The following is a 15,909-nucleotide window of genomic DNA, read 5'->3' on the forward strand; positions in this document are numbered from 1 at the left end:
AGCAATTCTCTGGCAATGTTCAGGTGAACACATCTTTAGACTTTTTTAGACATTTTTAGACTTTAGTAAGCAACCGCCACCCATGGTGTTTGACTTATGGTAGGGACTCTAAAACGTAGCAGAATAAGGGGTGAGAATAGGGAAGTAGAGGAAAAGGGAGACGCAGACCTGCCAGCTGAGATGTTTCCAGTCCCAGAAATGCACATATAAGAGCTTTGGGAACGCACCCCCGACCCTTACTGTGGGTCTCCAGCTCTCAGTGTAAACATGGAAGGCTGGAGGTGTGGACCACTCACCTACCTGAGAAAGACCCAGGTGGACTGAGGCTGTCTCTGAGATGTACATGATCTTCCCATCTGGGGCCACCACAAAGATGAAGCCATCCAGGGTCTAGGGAGATAGAAACAGAGTTGAACATGAGAGATGTTCAGCCAGAAGAGTGTTCAGAGAGGGTAGAGAGGCTGGTAGGACATAGGGCATAGAATACCCGCCGCAAGAGTCCCTCTCTTGTTCATCCAAATATGTAAGCATCTGGGATATGTGGCACACTAGGAGATGCCCAGAGGAGGTAGCTGGAAAGACTACTGCCCTCCAAGACTCAGGATCCACCAAAATGGATATCTATATCTATCACACACACACACACACACACACACACACACACATATAGGGGACAGGGATCACAGCCTGCAATAAGAGGTGGGTAGGTTCTTGGGGTGATGATCACTGAAAGAATGAAAGGTTTCCTGTGTCAGTCTTGGAAGACTCCATAGTGGCAGCATCCCATAATGGAAAGAGTACCAGCAGGGCTTGGGAAATGGGCACTGAGCCATATGGAAGGGCTGGTAGTCTGAAAAGTTTGTAGACAGAAAGAAGGCAGCTGCCTAGTAGCTCCAGAAAGAATCTGGGAAAGGGGGTTTAGGAAGTGAGAGGCTTTCCAGGCAGCAAGTCTGCAAGCGTAGTGGTATAGTGTTCACATATGTGTGTTTACATTGATGCATCAAACTGACAGACTTTCCAATAAGTCTGTCAGACTCCTATCCTAGACTTTCCCTATCCCCCTATCTCTGCAAATGAGGCTTTAGTCCGGGCAGTGGGGACATAGGGATGTGTCAGATTCTGCTCTCAAGTTGCTGGAAGTCCAGCAGCAGTGACCGGCTAAAGACAGACAAGATGGTAGCACAGCTAAAGAGACAGGGCTGTAGGGGCCAAGAGGCTGAGTGGCCAGAGGCCTGGGGGAGAATCAGAGGGCCTCAGAGGAACTCTTTGAGCAGAGCTTTGAAGTGGACGTTTGAACTGGAGATGAGAGAAATTGTATCCTAGGTAGAAGGAATGACTTGGGAAAGGCAGGGATTGGGGGGCAGGAGGGAGTATCTGGTGTACTCAGGCATGAGGGACTTCGTGTGCCAGAGATGGGCTAAGAAAGTACAGCAGTGCTGGGTTTTCGGAGAGTTTGAGATATCAATCAGAGGAATTCAGAGATGTTCCTGTAGGCATCAGGTTTCCAGCAGTTTCTAAGCAGGTAAGGAGGGAAATAGCATGCTTAGGGGTGTGTGCGTGCACACGCTAGTGTCTATATTTCATTTTGTTTTGTTTTTTAATGGCAGAATGTGGACAGTGATCTATAGGAGGAAAAAGTGGGGATGAAGAGTTCAGAGGTGGTTGACCCTAAAATTGGGTGGTCACGGGCAAATGAGGAAGAGGGAGAGTTTAAGTCAAAGATGGTTCTAGTTGTGGAATTTATAGTGGCAGAAAGAGAAGCTTAGAGTGACTTCAAGGTCATTGAATAGAGGGTAACACCATAAGCCCAGACTGAAAATTTAGGGAAGCATGGTGAGTTTTTCTATGAGTGGATGACTGGAGGAGGGAAGTAATGAATCCTTGTCTTGGAGATGCTAAACTTCAGGTTTATGCAGATTTCCAGTTGGCAGTAAGAGAGAAAGGTCTGGAGCTCCAGAAGGGTGTCTAGACTGAAAACCAGCTGGAGTCATGCAAATGTGGGAAAGAAGTTGAGGTGATGGTGTTGGCTGAGATTACCCTGAGATTACCCTGAAGCTGTGAGAGGAGAAACAGAGGTGGAACTTTGGAGAAATGCCAGCATTTGTAGCCAGATAGCAGTGGGGAAACCAGAGGAGCAAGTAGAGAGGGAGAAGAATCTAGGAAATTGTGCTATTTTAGAAGCCAAGGGAGAGAGTGAATGTCGAGTAAGCAGTGTCACCTCTGTCAGGGATTTCCCCAGATGTTCTCTTTTCAGTGAGGTCCTCTGCCATGTCCCCATTTTAAGTGGTACTACTCAAACACAGCCCCTCCCTCCCCCTTCTTACTTTTCTCCACAGCACCTGTTATACTACGTAATGTCCCTGTCTGGGTTGGCAAGGCTGCTCGCCTTGGAATGTAAACTCCATGTGGGCAGGACTTTCTGTCTGGCACATACTTGGCCCTCCTATGTTTGTGGAATAAACAAAGTCAGGCAGGATAAGAGATGAGCATCTTTATGCTGATATCAAAAGGTGATAGAGCTTGACGGAGCACAACAGTTAGGAGAGATGCCAGACCGCAGGGGTGTGGAAGTGAGGGAAGCAGGGTGAGTGAGGAAACTGAGAGGATAATTAAGTTCTTCCAGAAGTGTGGGATGGAGAGGGAAAAGACTGGGCAAGAACTGGAAGGAGTGAAAGATTGTTTGGGTTTTGTTCTCTCCTTTACGAGGGACATTAGAGGGGAGCATGGAAAGATGGCGGGAGTGTGTTGTTGAGCAACAACTGACGAAGGTGTCTCTGAGAAAGAAGACGGACAACGCCTTTCTGTTTAATTCAGAGGTTTGGAGCCCAGGCCTGTGAGGGAATGCTTACATTGGCCTTTCTGTGCTCTGTGGCACTAGAATCTCTTTGGTCTCCAGGACTGAGGGGGGGACAGAGTAGCAGCGGGACAGGGGAAGACATGAGATGCTGGTCCTGCCCGGCCCAGGGAGAAGAAGCCGCTCAGAGTCTCACCGTGCTGTTTGGGTCTGAGGCTCCCACATGAGGAGCTGGCAGTGGACATGGATAATGATAAGGGGGTGGAGGGTGGGAGACAAGTGTCAAGCCTAAAAATGCCACCGGGAGTTTTGCTATTTTAAATATTTGCGATGCGACTTAAACGGGCAACGGGCAATTTAAAACGGTGTACACTGCAAACAACGCTGTAATGGGCGCCTCCACATTGGGTAAACTCATTACCTGGGGAGCTGTATGTGTGTAGGCTAGGGTCTGTACGCGGGTTGGGCTGGCCTGCGGTGAGAGCTCCTGGAGAGAGAAGAGGGAGCCCGCAAGCTACAGGGAGGAGACGAAAGAGTTGCAGACGCAGCTGGATCTGGAATGTGTGGACTGAAAGCACTGATGGGCGTTTCTACCAGAGTCCCGTTATTCCTGTGTAAATCCTTCATTTCTGGTGGTTTTGCAGCTTGGCCCAGCGTGCTCGGTTCTTTGGGCGGAATGGTGTCAAATGGCCACCTCCCTCGGTTCAGCCATCCTGGTTTGGGACCTCGAGGGACTGACTCCCTTCTAAACCTAGCGTGCTCATTGTCACCTTGCCTCCCTCTCTGCCTGGAGAGGTGCCATCCTCACCCAGTGAGGTTAAGAGCTCAACGTTTTAATTTTGGAAGGAGCTGTAGGGACTACAAGAAGGCCACGTCTGGGACCCATCCCATTTCCCTAAAGATCAAGAAGCCCGGTGCGGGGCAGGCACCTGAGCCCTCAAAGCCTATGTGCTGACGCGCCGCTACCTGTAGCAAATGGGAGCCCAATTCTCTGCCCACGTTGTCCAAAGGGCTGGTGCGACTCGAGTGGCCCCACGCCTCGCCGAGTCCTGTAGAGACAAAGAGACAACCTTTAGCGATGGGACTCCCACCTGGCTAGCAATTTGAGTCTAATCTCTCGGTTATTGTCACACCCCCAAGTTCGCACACACGACCCGATACCCTCGGAGATCGCCCGCACCAGGACAGCCTAGGACGCAAGCGGGTAAATTTCGGCCCCGCCCTCTCCACTTATAAAGGACTGCGTAGAGGTCAGACTCCCCCTCCTGGACCAGCGCCGGTTTCTCAGGGAGGTCAGGGCCCTGGCTGAGCGCCCCTCCTGGCAGTACCCCACGTGGCTGAATTGGAGGACCACCGGTGTCCAGAAGGGGCCGATGCCGAACCCCCGCGGTTAACTTTTGCATAGGTTCACTAGTGTGGTTTGAGGGGTGAGGGACACTGTTTCTCTCCCAAAGTGTCATCATCTTCCTTATCAGGAGGCCCAGGGTGTCCGCACAAGCAGCAAGTGCCAGGAGCGAATACCTGAGGCTTTGAGCCAGGTCCAGCTGGTCTTTGGTGGGCTTTCTCATTGGCTGCCAGGCTCTCCAGCCATTTTCCTCCCCTAGCCCCCTGACTTTGATTCCCTCCGTAGAAATCCGTTTGTTTGCAGATGGTTTCCAGCACCAACATCCCTGAACAATCCTTCTTCCTCTGCTTCCCCTCCTCCCCACCCTGCGCCAGCCCTCCATTTACACATCCTAACCTTGCCTTTCAAAAAAAAAAAAAAAAAAAAGTATACCCTTTTTTTGAAGTTACTTTCAAGTGCTTATACCATCTTAAGAAATATTTCCTGTTCCCTATTGGATATAGACAATCATTCAGTTTCTCTGCTTCCCAGGCACCATCTATTAACAAAGACAGCCCCTTTCTCTCCTGGATGCTACCACGTTAAGATCTTTCCAGGCTTTGCCAGAAATCATTTCTCCAATGATGCCTAAAAAAATACAATTCTCTGCATACCCATGGCTGATGTTTTAAAAAATCAATACGGAATCTGCTATAGTACCTGTTTGCAGAAAGAAAATGAAAAAAAAAATAAGGCAGAGGAAACTTGAGACAGAGGTTATACTACCTGTAACTACTTACAGGTAATATTTTTTTTTAACAGTGTTGCTGCTGAAATTAATTTAACTAGGTAGTTAAACTCTTTCATTCTTCCACCAATAAACAAGGTTTAACATGACGAAAAGAGGGGTGATTTAGTGATTTGCTGCATTAAAGTACAAATCACCATGAAGTACACAGTGACAGACACACTCGCATTGTAATATGGGGGTGAGGGCGGATCTTTCGGAATAAAACATGGAGTTGGACTCTTAAAATGTGTTGGCCAGAAGCTGCTTCCTAAGCAAGCGATCAAAACCCTGGTAACGAGTAACCAGGAGCGCCCCTTAAGCTCGAATCGGGTCTTTCTGGGTGTTTGCACATCTAAATAAATCTAACGATTTCCCCACCGCTCTGCAAACACTGATGCTCCCCGCCCGCCGCCGGACTCCTCTCCCTCCCTCGCCTCTCGTCAATCCCTCCTGCCTCTTTAGCCCGCCCCAGTTTCCCTCCCTGGAGTGACACCACTGCCCAGATGCTTTGGTCCTCCTGGACTGTTTAGGAGAGCCTCCGCCACAGCCACCTGTACCCACCCTTCCGCCGTGTCACCTTCCCTTCGCTCCTTGGGTCTCGGCCAAGCTATCCTGCCTGGTTTCCCGCACGACGCGTTCATTTTTCTCATCGTTGCTCACACACCCCCACCCAAAAGTGGCGGAAAGGGAGATGGGGGTTGTTGGTTGAAGAGGCCAAACTGGGGGAAAGGGAAAAGAACCTGCTGGGAGAGCCGGGACGCGGGTGGCGCTGGCTGGTGAGCGCCCGGGCTCGGCCGAGGCCTGGAAGCGCCAAGCTGTGCGGGGGCGAAGGGTCGGGGCGCTCCCGGCGCTCTGGGAGCAGGCAGAGGCCTCCTCGCGTCTGGAATCTGGTCTTCCGGAAGGGTGCGAAGCCTGCGCTTGGGGCCAGCAAACGTCTTTCTTCTAAAATTGTGAAGTTCTCCCAAGTCGGCTGCAAACAGCCCGGGAACGGCCTCCCGACCCGAATCATTTGAAAATCCCCGAGCTGGGCTCGGGGTTAAGTACTGGTTCCGAACCCCAGCGCCAGCCTCTGCAGTTTGTTGTCTCGGGTTGCGGCCTCATTAGTATGGGCCTACGAGGGGAAAATAAGACTTCCCCGCAGGTTACTAAACCGCCCGCCTGGCGCAGGTTAACAGGGGCCTCCCTCGCCCTCTCCTGCCCCTACCCCCACACCTTTTAGGGAACCTTTTGCTTTCACGGAGCATTGCCTCCTCTATGTTTGCGGTTGAAATCGCCGCCACACGGTTTTGTCTGGGTTAATGTTTTATAAGGCACTGGCTGCCCTCCTCTACCTGCCAGGCTTTCCTGACCTAATCCTAGGGCTGAGTTCGCCCTTCAGCCCTCCCAGGACACCTTCTGAAGCCCCGGGTCAAGGGTTCGGCCTCCCGAAAATCCTGCAGTGGGCCAGAGACCCCTCTCCCCGGACCCCCTCACCTCCTGCCCGCGGTGACGCGCTCCCGCACCCAATTTCAGTTGGCGAGGGGGGTAAGCTGAGATTTCGTTTCTGCACTTGACCTACCGCAGAAAATTCACAAATCCTTTGATTGTCTGTTTAAAATGAGGAGGAAACCAGCTCCCTTTGCGGCAGGATTACAGTGGGAACAAGATCTAAAGATTCTCTTGTAATTCGGTGAGGCCGAGGGAACAGGGTTTTGCAAAGGAGAAAAGGAGCTCTGCGAGGGAGGCGATAACTAAATCGGGTTTTAGACAAAAGGATTTTCCCTAGCTAAAGTGGCCGAAGACAAAGGAAAACATAATCTATTTTGGAAGATTTCCAAGATATGCCACATTAACCTTAGCAGACAAATTTTGCTTCTCCCCTCCCCGTTCTTTCCTTAAAGTCTGGTTTATCATATTTACATAAGTAGTATTAGAAGGGATGTATCTATTATGGATCTAAAGGGCTAGCTCACATTTCATGTGAAAACCCCGGGCGAAGTTTCACTCTTACCCTCAGTGCTCGGTTGAGGCATTTCCATTTAAATACCCCCTGACCCAAGGATTACCTCAATGGACTGACTGCACGGGTTTTGTAATTTCCTGAAAATGAGATTTCGATTTATAAAACAAGAAACCAATTAGTAACCAAATGAGGCGAAGTAGATCCACTAAAATTGACCTAATCCCACAGGCACAATTTAGGCCCGTTCTTGGCGAATGAATGATGAGCCCCAGTCTAGCGTGAGCTCAAAGCATCATCCAGCTGTGTTATTACAAGCAGCAAAAATAAATTGATCGAGCTTTTCCTTCGGAATGAATTTCATGCCCTTGACAAAATATAGATTACAGACCTGGCATCATTGCCTCCTTCACTCAGACAGGAAGAGGAGGAAGAGAAGAGCTTGGTCTACTGTTCTTTTCCCCCTTTTCTTTAATAAATAAACTATATCTCAGTAGAAATGTGTCCTCCTCATAGTAGTTCCCAGAAAGCTGCATCTGACTGACAGATCCCGATATACCTTTTAGGCAATATGGGAATGGGAAGGGGACTGGAAGAGCTGTCCCAGGATCTGACCACAACTTGGTGACTGAAGTGGGAAAAGCCCTTCCAGACACTGCTCCTAACATGGGGTCCCGGAGGGACTTGTCTCAGCCACCTGGACTCCTTCCACTACCCCTGTCCAGCAACTTATCCGTCTTCCTGTTAGGGCTTCTGGGGCCTCAGAAGCTGTGCTCACTGAGGAAGAGAGGGACGGAGATTGGGGGCCCTTAGACAAGCCCTTAGGCTGCCAGGAGTGGTCACTGGATAGAAGGCTGCTTCCTGCGTCTAGGCATACCCACCCTCAAGCCTCGGGCGCTGTGACCCTCCCTGCTCAAGGCCCCCTCCAGCCCTCTGGAGGGTGTGGCCGACCTCCTGAGCGCGAGGATAGCAACGTCAGGCCGGGCTTTGTCCCGCGCAGCAGCCTGGACCCTACCGTGTGTGTCCCGAACTCCCCTGTGTGTTCTGCAATCCGCAATGTCAGTGAGTGCCGTGCTCTCCCCTGCGCGCCTCTGAGACCCCTGGCGCGCTCCGGGAATACACTAATGTTAGTTATAAATCTGGGGTGGAGACTGACGGTCACAGCATTGATTGTCTCTGTACCCTTGCTGAGCTCTGGCCCTGGAGCTAGGGCTTCCAAGTTGGGATGGAGCAGGCCAGCAAAGCTGGCCTTCGGCGTCGTAGGCTGCATCGAAGAGAACAGGAGCTAAAGGGTTTCAGCCTAATCCCAACTAAACTGTGGGACGAAAATGCACGCGGGGTTGACAACAGTGCCTGCGTGACACTGAAAAACGTCAAGTGGTGTCTCCCCGGGGCTCCAGGTCTTCAAAAGTGGCCGGGAGGGGCAATGCCATCGCCCCAAAGGCAGGCGCGGGTGGGCGGACGGGGTTGCCCGGCTGTTCAGGCGTGTCCGGCTTGTGTTCCATTTTGCGGCCGGACTCGACCGCCGCACTACGGTCCGCTCCGGCAGGATCTCGACTTCAGGTTTAAACAACAGACCGACCTTGGGGCAGTGGCCCGGGCAGGACGAATGACAGAGGGAGCACGCCCGCACCGGCCCGGCCTCTGCTTGGGCAGGCGAGCTGGAACGTCCTCGAACCTTGGAGGGCAGAGACCTGGTCTGGACCGTGCGGAGATTCCAGCTGGCGCCCCCTCGGCTGCCGCCCCCCGCGGCGGGGACAGAATGGGCCTCAGCGCGCCAACCTGGCCTGCGAGTAGCAGCATACAGGCTTGTCCCCGCTGCGTGCTTCGTTGCGTACCCGAGCGCCGCAGAGGTTTCTGTCTCCGGTCTGTCCGGAGCCACCGAGGAAGAGCGACTCCGCGCCGGACCGCCTCCCGGATGGGGACTCCATGCAGAAAGTTTGCTCGGCACTTCTCGAACAGTGTTTTAGTACTAAGTAGCAGCCCCCTTGCTAAATACTAGAGGGCTGTCCTCCCTCCACGCAAAATTTAAAATTCCATGAATCAGAGACCGGCAATGGGTGGACAGCTAACATCATAAGGTGTTAGCTGGCTCCAAAGCTCATTCTCTTGAGAAATACCTGGGCCGACATAGAGAAATGCAGCCAGAATCCGAGGGCTCGAATTGTGTCCACTTATGTGTCTGCAAAAGCTCCAAGCTGCCGAGATTTCCCCCAGGTTTGAAAAATAACTCCCCTAGAAATCATATTTGTCCTCTGGAAATTTAGTGTGATTTTAGCTTCAGGTGTGTGATTGTACCCTGCTTAAAAGCAACTTGCTATAGCTTATAATGCCCTGTTTTGCTGTTGTGACTGTTTTTATTAGTGACCACTCCCTTTAAAGAAAAAAAAAGTATATTTTTCATTGATCTGATCTACAATTTCTAGCACATAAATCTGCCTTGCAAATGCTCTGTATGGAGTTTAGTTCTGCACTCTACATTTTAAGTCAACATCAAAACTGGAATTAAACAGAGAAAACCAGCGTGGAGCGTAAACTGGGCTTAAAGGCTTTTAAATGAGAAAAACTTCTGTAAGAAAATAAACATGGAAACCTAATGCTCAATCATTTCCCCGAGCAGCAAGAAAAACAGCTTTAAATCACCCATCCACGTGGGAAATGGGGCCTCTTTTTCTCTTTCAGTTCTGGGCCTCAAAAAAAAATATAAGGCGATTAAGGATTTCAATCTTGAGGTGAATATTATAGAAAGGGTCTGTGGAGGTTTGTTTAATCATCCTTGTCCTTCCAGCCTTTGTAGAGACTCCCTATCCTGCACAGTTACTAATTTCAATTCTGTGATTATTTTTATTTTCCCAAGACATCTTTACAATGAATTGGTAGTGTGATGTTACCAAGATTCCCACTGGCTATAGATTTGAAAACATGTCTGATCCTTTCAAAGGTTGTTCAGCAAGCCACTGCACCCCCAGCCAAAACTGTATTATATCTGGATAACAAATAGATATGTCTTTTTAGTTGAATTTGTCTTATTTTGCTCACAAAAGCACACCATCTCTCTTTTTTATCCTGCTTTTCTAGCTTTGGTAACACTAAAGGCATACATTTCTCAAGGTTTTTCTTTGCAAGGTTATTTCAGAATGGAATATGCTGCCAATGGGAGATACGCAGTTTTAATGATTTCACAGTAATCTTTCCTGCGCTTTTTTTTTTTAAGTATGAAGCCGCCGATCTATTGCTTTATTCTTAGTTATTCCAGCCACCCATATCCTGTTCCTATGTTCTCAATCTCTTGTTTTTCTTTCAAGAGCTCAATTTTATCTACTCAGATAAGTGAAAGCCGAAGTTTGCCCCTAGACAAGGAATCTACAGGAACCTGGGGGAGGTAGAAACTATACTTAACGATGGGGCATTAGCTATATTTTAAGAATTTGTTTATTTTTTCAAATATAAGTATGGAAAGATTTCTGTTTGTTGATTTAAGTCTTTTGATATTAATAAGTACTGTAGATGAAACGTAATCTGAACCAAAACCGTGGAGTTTTATAGTCGTTGTTGTGCCTATAACTGAGATGTCATCAGATTTATGATTATTTTAGATTATATACCTTGCAAAATCCCTATGTTATATGTGACAGAATGCTTACCATGGTGAAATAGCTATCTTTTACTCCATCCTTAGAACAAAATTTAAGACCTATATGTTCTGGAATTGGATCAAGATAGATGTAAACATGAACTACATCTTCAAATTCTTTCCATTTCTCGTTCCTAAAAAGGGTAACTTCCACAGAAATCACCCAGTTTCCCCCACTGCCATGGACCCAGTCTTGTCTACTCGCTGTCTTCACTGGACAGCTGAACCCAAATCTAGCACCCTCTGCAGGTTGTGCCTGGTTTTGCCGCTTGTGATTATTACACTCCTTTGAAAGATGTTGGGATTTGCGGTGGGTGGGGGGGTTGTTATCGTTTAATATTTTAAAGGGCTCTGCCTGGGTTTTGGATTTTTGAAGCTGATCTGTCCTCAAAATTAAAACCTCATCCCTAGGAGCCAGCTGTTCGGATGACCCTGTCCAACTCACCGGTGGAGACTGCCAGTGAGTTACGAGCTCAACAGTAGCTGGAGAAATAAATGATGTGCCCAGAGTTCACACATCGTCCGTCCCCTCCTACCCATAAACTCACACTAGTCCACAGGAGAAGGGAGAGGGGAGGGGCCCGGGCTCCGGAAGGAGGTGAGGGGCTGCAGAAAGCACAGTCGCCTTAAAGTAGCCACAGGGGATCCGCCGGGCCACCAAGGGGACCCCAGAGGGAGTCTTCGCCAGTGCTCTCTTTAAAAATAAGAAGTTGGCTAAGAGAGTTTACTTTCTGTTCTTCCTATTTATCACGAGATTTATAATTTGTGGAGTTAGCACTTAAGACAGCTTGCTCTCTTAGAAAACAAAACCAAAACAACAAAAACCAGCCCGAAACCCTCCCGGCCGCGCCAGCAGGGGATCTGCGCGACAAAGACGAGCGTCCCCAGCCCGACAACTCCCTGGGCGCCCCCAGCCCTCTTTCTGTGCCCGCCCAGGAACGCCGATCCCCTATTCTTTTCCTCCCGCGATTACCCGGAGCCCCACAAGCAGCACCATATGCTTCCTCTGATCAAACAGCCAGCGACATCGGCACTGATAATTGACGAGACCCGCTAGAAATCACGCAGAAAGGGAGCCCACTGAGACCACAGGGGCTGACAAATCACTGCTAATAATCCTGTTAGGAACAGCGCGGCCAGCCGAGTTCGCAATAGCTTTATTTTTATAAAGTAGGCGCTGACAGTATAAAAGACAACGAGATCTCTTTAAAAAAAAAAAAAAAAAAAAAAAAAAAAAAAAAAAAAAAAAAAACAGAAGACAGTGTAGCATAATAGTACTTTTCCCACCAGCAATTCTCAGCACAGTTTGAATGGGAAATATGGTTTTTACTATATAAGTGCCCCCTTTCTTTCTCTTTCTTTCTTTTTAACTTTTCAGTAACTTTAGGTTTTGATTCCTCTCCTCCTGTGGTTTCCACGGTCAAGTGAGACTGTTCAAAGAACTGCTTTAAGACAAAACAACTATAGCACTACTTGTAGTTCTCTGGTAAAATTGAACTATAATTTGAAAGTTTTCCTTTAGTGCCCCTGACTAATTTGTCGACATGTTTTGCGAGATTTTGATTCAGATAATAACTTCTAGTCAAGATCAAACAAAGTGAAACTCCAAGCCCGATAATGACTATTTCCTTCCCATTTCCTTAAAAGAAAACAATAGACCCCAAACTCCCCAAATCAACAATAACATAAACCTCTGTGGGTCAAATAAGACATTCTGGTTTATAAATAAACAGGGTTCTTTCTCTTGGAATTTTTTTGTTTGTTTTGTATTCTCTCCTTTATATTTCCCAATCTCTCTCCTCTAGCAAAGAAACATCTAAAATACTTTTAAAAATCTGTACATATTATTTGAATGTGGGTAAAGGAAAGGATGGGGAGATGGAAAAGAAAAGTATTCTTTTCCTAGTGAGTATATATGGTTTTATACAGGACAGTGTTCTTTGAAGGCTGCTCTGTCGTCACACAGTGAATCTTGATCATCTAAATACATGTTTTAAATCATGACCAGCTCAGCTGTTCTTCCTTCTAGGCCTTAAAAGACAATTTTCCCAGGACCCATTTGCCAACCTGCCTCCTAGAAGATAGTTTCCAAGCGGGCTAGTCTTCTTGATTCAACCTTAAGTATTTGGATCCTAGCCTTTTATCTCAGAGATAATACCAAACTCGGAGTTGCAAATCATGAAGACCCAGAGTTAGTTTCAGAATCTGTGAGTGTCTCAAAAACTCAGAATACATTTGCTATAAGCCATCAAGAGACTGGGTAAATCCAGGACAAATTTGTTCCTAAATATGCCTGCTTCTCTTCTGTAGAATTAGAAACTTAGAAATTATTATCTAGCTTAGCTAGCTCCATGTACATGGGTCTATCTATATGTAGCAAAAATACAAGAATTTGGCAATGTTCCTGCCTTCTGCTAGATACAATTCTAACGAGGAATTAAAGAAAGAAAGGAAGAAAGAAAGTCAGTCAGTCATGTTTGGATTACTTGTACTTTCAGTCGAGCTCAGTATCTGAAGTGTTGACAAAAGGCACTGTCGGGCTGCGTCCCAACCAAACATATCCGATGCATGGGATAGAAAGTATTAATGGGGAAGTAGATAGGGCCACAAAAAGGCAATAGGAATCTAAGTTCAGAAAGGTCCTGAGTCAAGCAGCCATGCTAAACTTCCCTTTGCAGAGAGTGTGTACGTACGTGTGAATGCAATCCTCTGTTCAGTGGTGTAGGCTCACTCACTGGCAAACCTCTACCCCTTCTGCCTTTGAAATTCCATCTGGGCAGAGTCACTTACCTTCTGGGAACACAACTCTCATTTTGAGATAGCTGGTGGTGAGCCTGATTATGGATGCTTTGTCCAGCTGCGAGGTGATCGCTGAGGGCAAAGGCAGTAACTTAGCCAGTTCATAAAATTCACTGTTTTCCTTCTCCCTCCTAGTCCGCGCAGCATTTTTGGACTTCTCTTTCATTGTGTCTCGTTCTCCCTTTCTTCTTACAACATAAGCTCCACAGATTCATCCAAAAGCAAAAATAAACTCTCAATTAGAGATCATATTGGCAAAAACATAGAGCCTACTTTGAATGAAGAGACGGAAGTCTTTGCTTCAGTGTACTGATGTCAGTGAAAGACCAACGCAGCGAAGAGAAAATTATTTTCTTTAAAAATACGGGACGCGAATGTGGGAAAGTTGTTGATCCACGGCAATCTGGACAATCCTAGGAGTCTCTGGGTATCAAATGCCGGCGGGACCCCTGAGAAGCCAGCCTTTTCTTCTGTTTGGCGCGGCCAAACCCGGTCCCCAAAAAATCGACATAATAATCCCCGACGTTTGCTCTTCAGTCCCGAGGCATTTGAGGCGGCTCCGAGCTCCTTTGGGAAGAACTTGGGAAGCACAGGAACGCCGGACAACTCTTTCAGGCCACTGTGAAGACAACAGCATCAGAGCGTAAGGGATCTGCAGCTCCGCAATCACCCATACACTCCCCGAATTCCGAAAAACGGGCGGAAAGGGCCTCAGCGCGCCTCTCCAGGCTCCGTGTTTGTTTGTGCGTATGTTTGTTTGTTTGTTTGTTTGTTTAAGATATGGAGGAATCGGCGGCGAGACTGAGCCCCCTGCAAATAATGCTCGCATTCCCTCATCCATGCCAACCACATACTCCAGCCCCCTGGGAAGTTGCCCAAATCACAAAATGTATATTTTTGAAGACACTTAGCAGACCCTCAGTCGCCGGTCCCCGTGCCCGCGCCCAGGCCAGTCGCACGTCCCAGAAAGCAGGGTTCCACAAATCAGAATTCCTCCACAGTGCTCAGGCCCCCTTTCAGGCCCCCCAGTTGGGCAGATCTGGAATTTGGCTATCTCTCTAACTTGGGTCTCAACTCTCAGGGATTCCACAAAAAGTGGCACTTACGCATCAAGTCCCTCGGGACTCCCAAGGCGACCCAGGGCTCTCCCTGCCCAGCGGGAGCGGCAACACGCCGGGCACGGCAGCGCCAGGTTAACAGGTGGCACATTCATGACAGCCCCTCGCAGGCACGGGGAGGGGGGCAGTGGGAGGCGTACCGGCCTCTCCCGGTCCGCCGCAGAGCTGCGGGTGCCTCTGGGCGGGCGCAAGGTGTCTTCGCTTCACCTACCTTCAGTCCCCGCCGGCGGCAAAGGGTGCAGAGGCGCCCACCTCTTAATTGTACTCATGCCTACCATCCAACTCCTCCGGCCTCTCGGCTTCCCACCGGCAGAGAGGAGCGGAGCGCGTCCTGGCTCGCTTTTCTTTTCTCGGTCATGAATTGGGGGAGGGGTGCGTGGGAGAAGGAGGGGGGGATGCAGGCTTTGGGACGGGTGAGGTGGTTTCAGAATCCTCCTCCTCGGTAGTTGCTACGAAGCCAGTATTATTCCTAATTGGAAGCCGAAAACGCCCCCCTGTAACTTCTTTATAGCTCACCGGGTTTAGCTTCAACTTCACTCCCGGGCTCCCTCTCTCCCGCCCTCCCTTAATGCCACTCACAAACTTCCGCGCGTCCAATTGGCTCGCCCTGCCGCGGGAAGAGGCGCTCATTGGCCGGCCGGGCTGAGTGACGCGAGCACGACCCGAACCACCCCCTGCGCGCCCCGACTCCCGGCTCGCCTCTCCGCTACCCGAGTGGCTGCAGCGCTCCTGACGAGCCCTGAGCACGGGTGTCGGCAATGCCCGGCAGCGGCCGCTGCTCCCGGCCTCCGGGGGCCTCGCGGGTGATGTGCAGGACCCTCGCTTCCCCGCTCTCCCTGGGGTCGCGTGGCTACGCACCCAGTCCCGAGGGCTGGCCCCGCTGTGCCCCGCGCGTCCGAAAGCGGCGAGCTGCGGCCTGAGGCCGCAGAGGTCGAGCCGGGGGACTGGGGCTCCTGGCGACGAGGCTGGAGTCGCCCAGACTGCGAGCGCGAGTCACCCAAAGGCCGAGTTCGCGGCCGCGCCATTCCCATTGGCAAGTGGGGCCCACTGCTTGCACCCGCCGGTGTTGCGCTTTCTCTTTCACGTTTCTCTGAAACCCCAGCGACACTGAATTCATCGCCGGAGAAGATTTATATATCTATATCTATATCTGTCTTTAAATTAATCCCAAAGAGGAGAGTCTTTCGAAATGGCTCGAGTTTGGGGGCTGATTTGTTCACCGTGGAAAGCTCATCCTAGGGGTTGTCTTATGGGGGGGGCGCAGATAGGGGACTCTAGAGGAAAAGACGTTAACATTTCAGCACAAAATAGAGTTAGAGTGATTGATACATAGATACGTCGCAACAATCTGTCAGCTTAAAGGTGAGTGAAGACTTTTTTGGTTGGGTTTTGTTTCCGGAAACCCAAGTCCAATGTAATATCCTTACGAAAGGATACATTCAGCATCAATAAATTTACAACATTCACAGTTCCCCCAACAGGACCCACTTAAACAAACGCTTGTAAGTACT

The 15,909-nt window shown here is 49.3% G+C and overlaps 1 protein-coding gene across 1 annotated transcript in view; it reads right to left on the reverse strand.

Moving 5' to 3' along the window:
* The window catches only part of SIM1 (SIM bHLH transcription factor 1), a 71,447-nt gene extending 56,557 nt beyond the window's left edge, over positions 1 to 14,890 (reverse strand). Inside the window, exons 1-4 of the mRNA XM_047735088.1 lie at positions 14,610 to 14,890; positions 13,272 to 13,899; positions 3,761 to 3,843; positions 301 to 390 (exon numbers count right to left, since the gene is read on the reverse strand). Of these exons, the coding sequence (XP_047591044.1) occupies positions 301 to 390; positions 3,761 to 3,843; positions 13,272 to 13,446 (348 nt within the window). The 5' untranslated portion in view covers positions 13,447 to 13,899; positions 14,610 to 14,890. The remainder of the gene's footprint in view (positions 1 to 300; positions 391 to 3,760; positions 3,844 to 13,271; positions 13,900 to 14,609) is intronic.
* Positions 14,891 to 15,909: the final 1,019 nt, after the last annotated feature.

The sequence above is a fragment of the Lutra lutra genome, chromosome 6, assembly GCF_902655055.1.
Source record: "Lutra lutra chromosome 6, mLutLut1.2, whole genome shotgun sequence".
In the NCBI taxonomy this organism is placed as follows: Eukaryota; Metazoa; Chordata; class Mammalia; order Carnivora; family Mustelidae; genus Lutra; species Lutra lutra.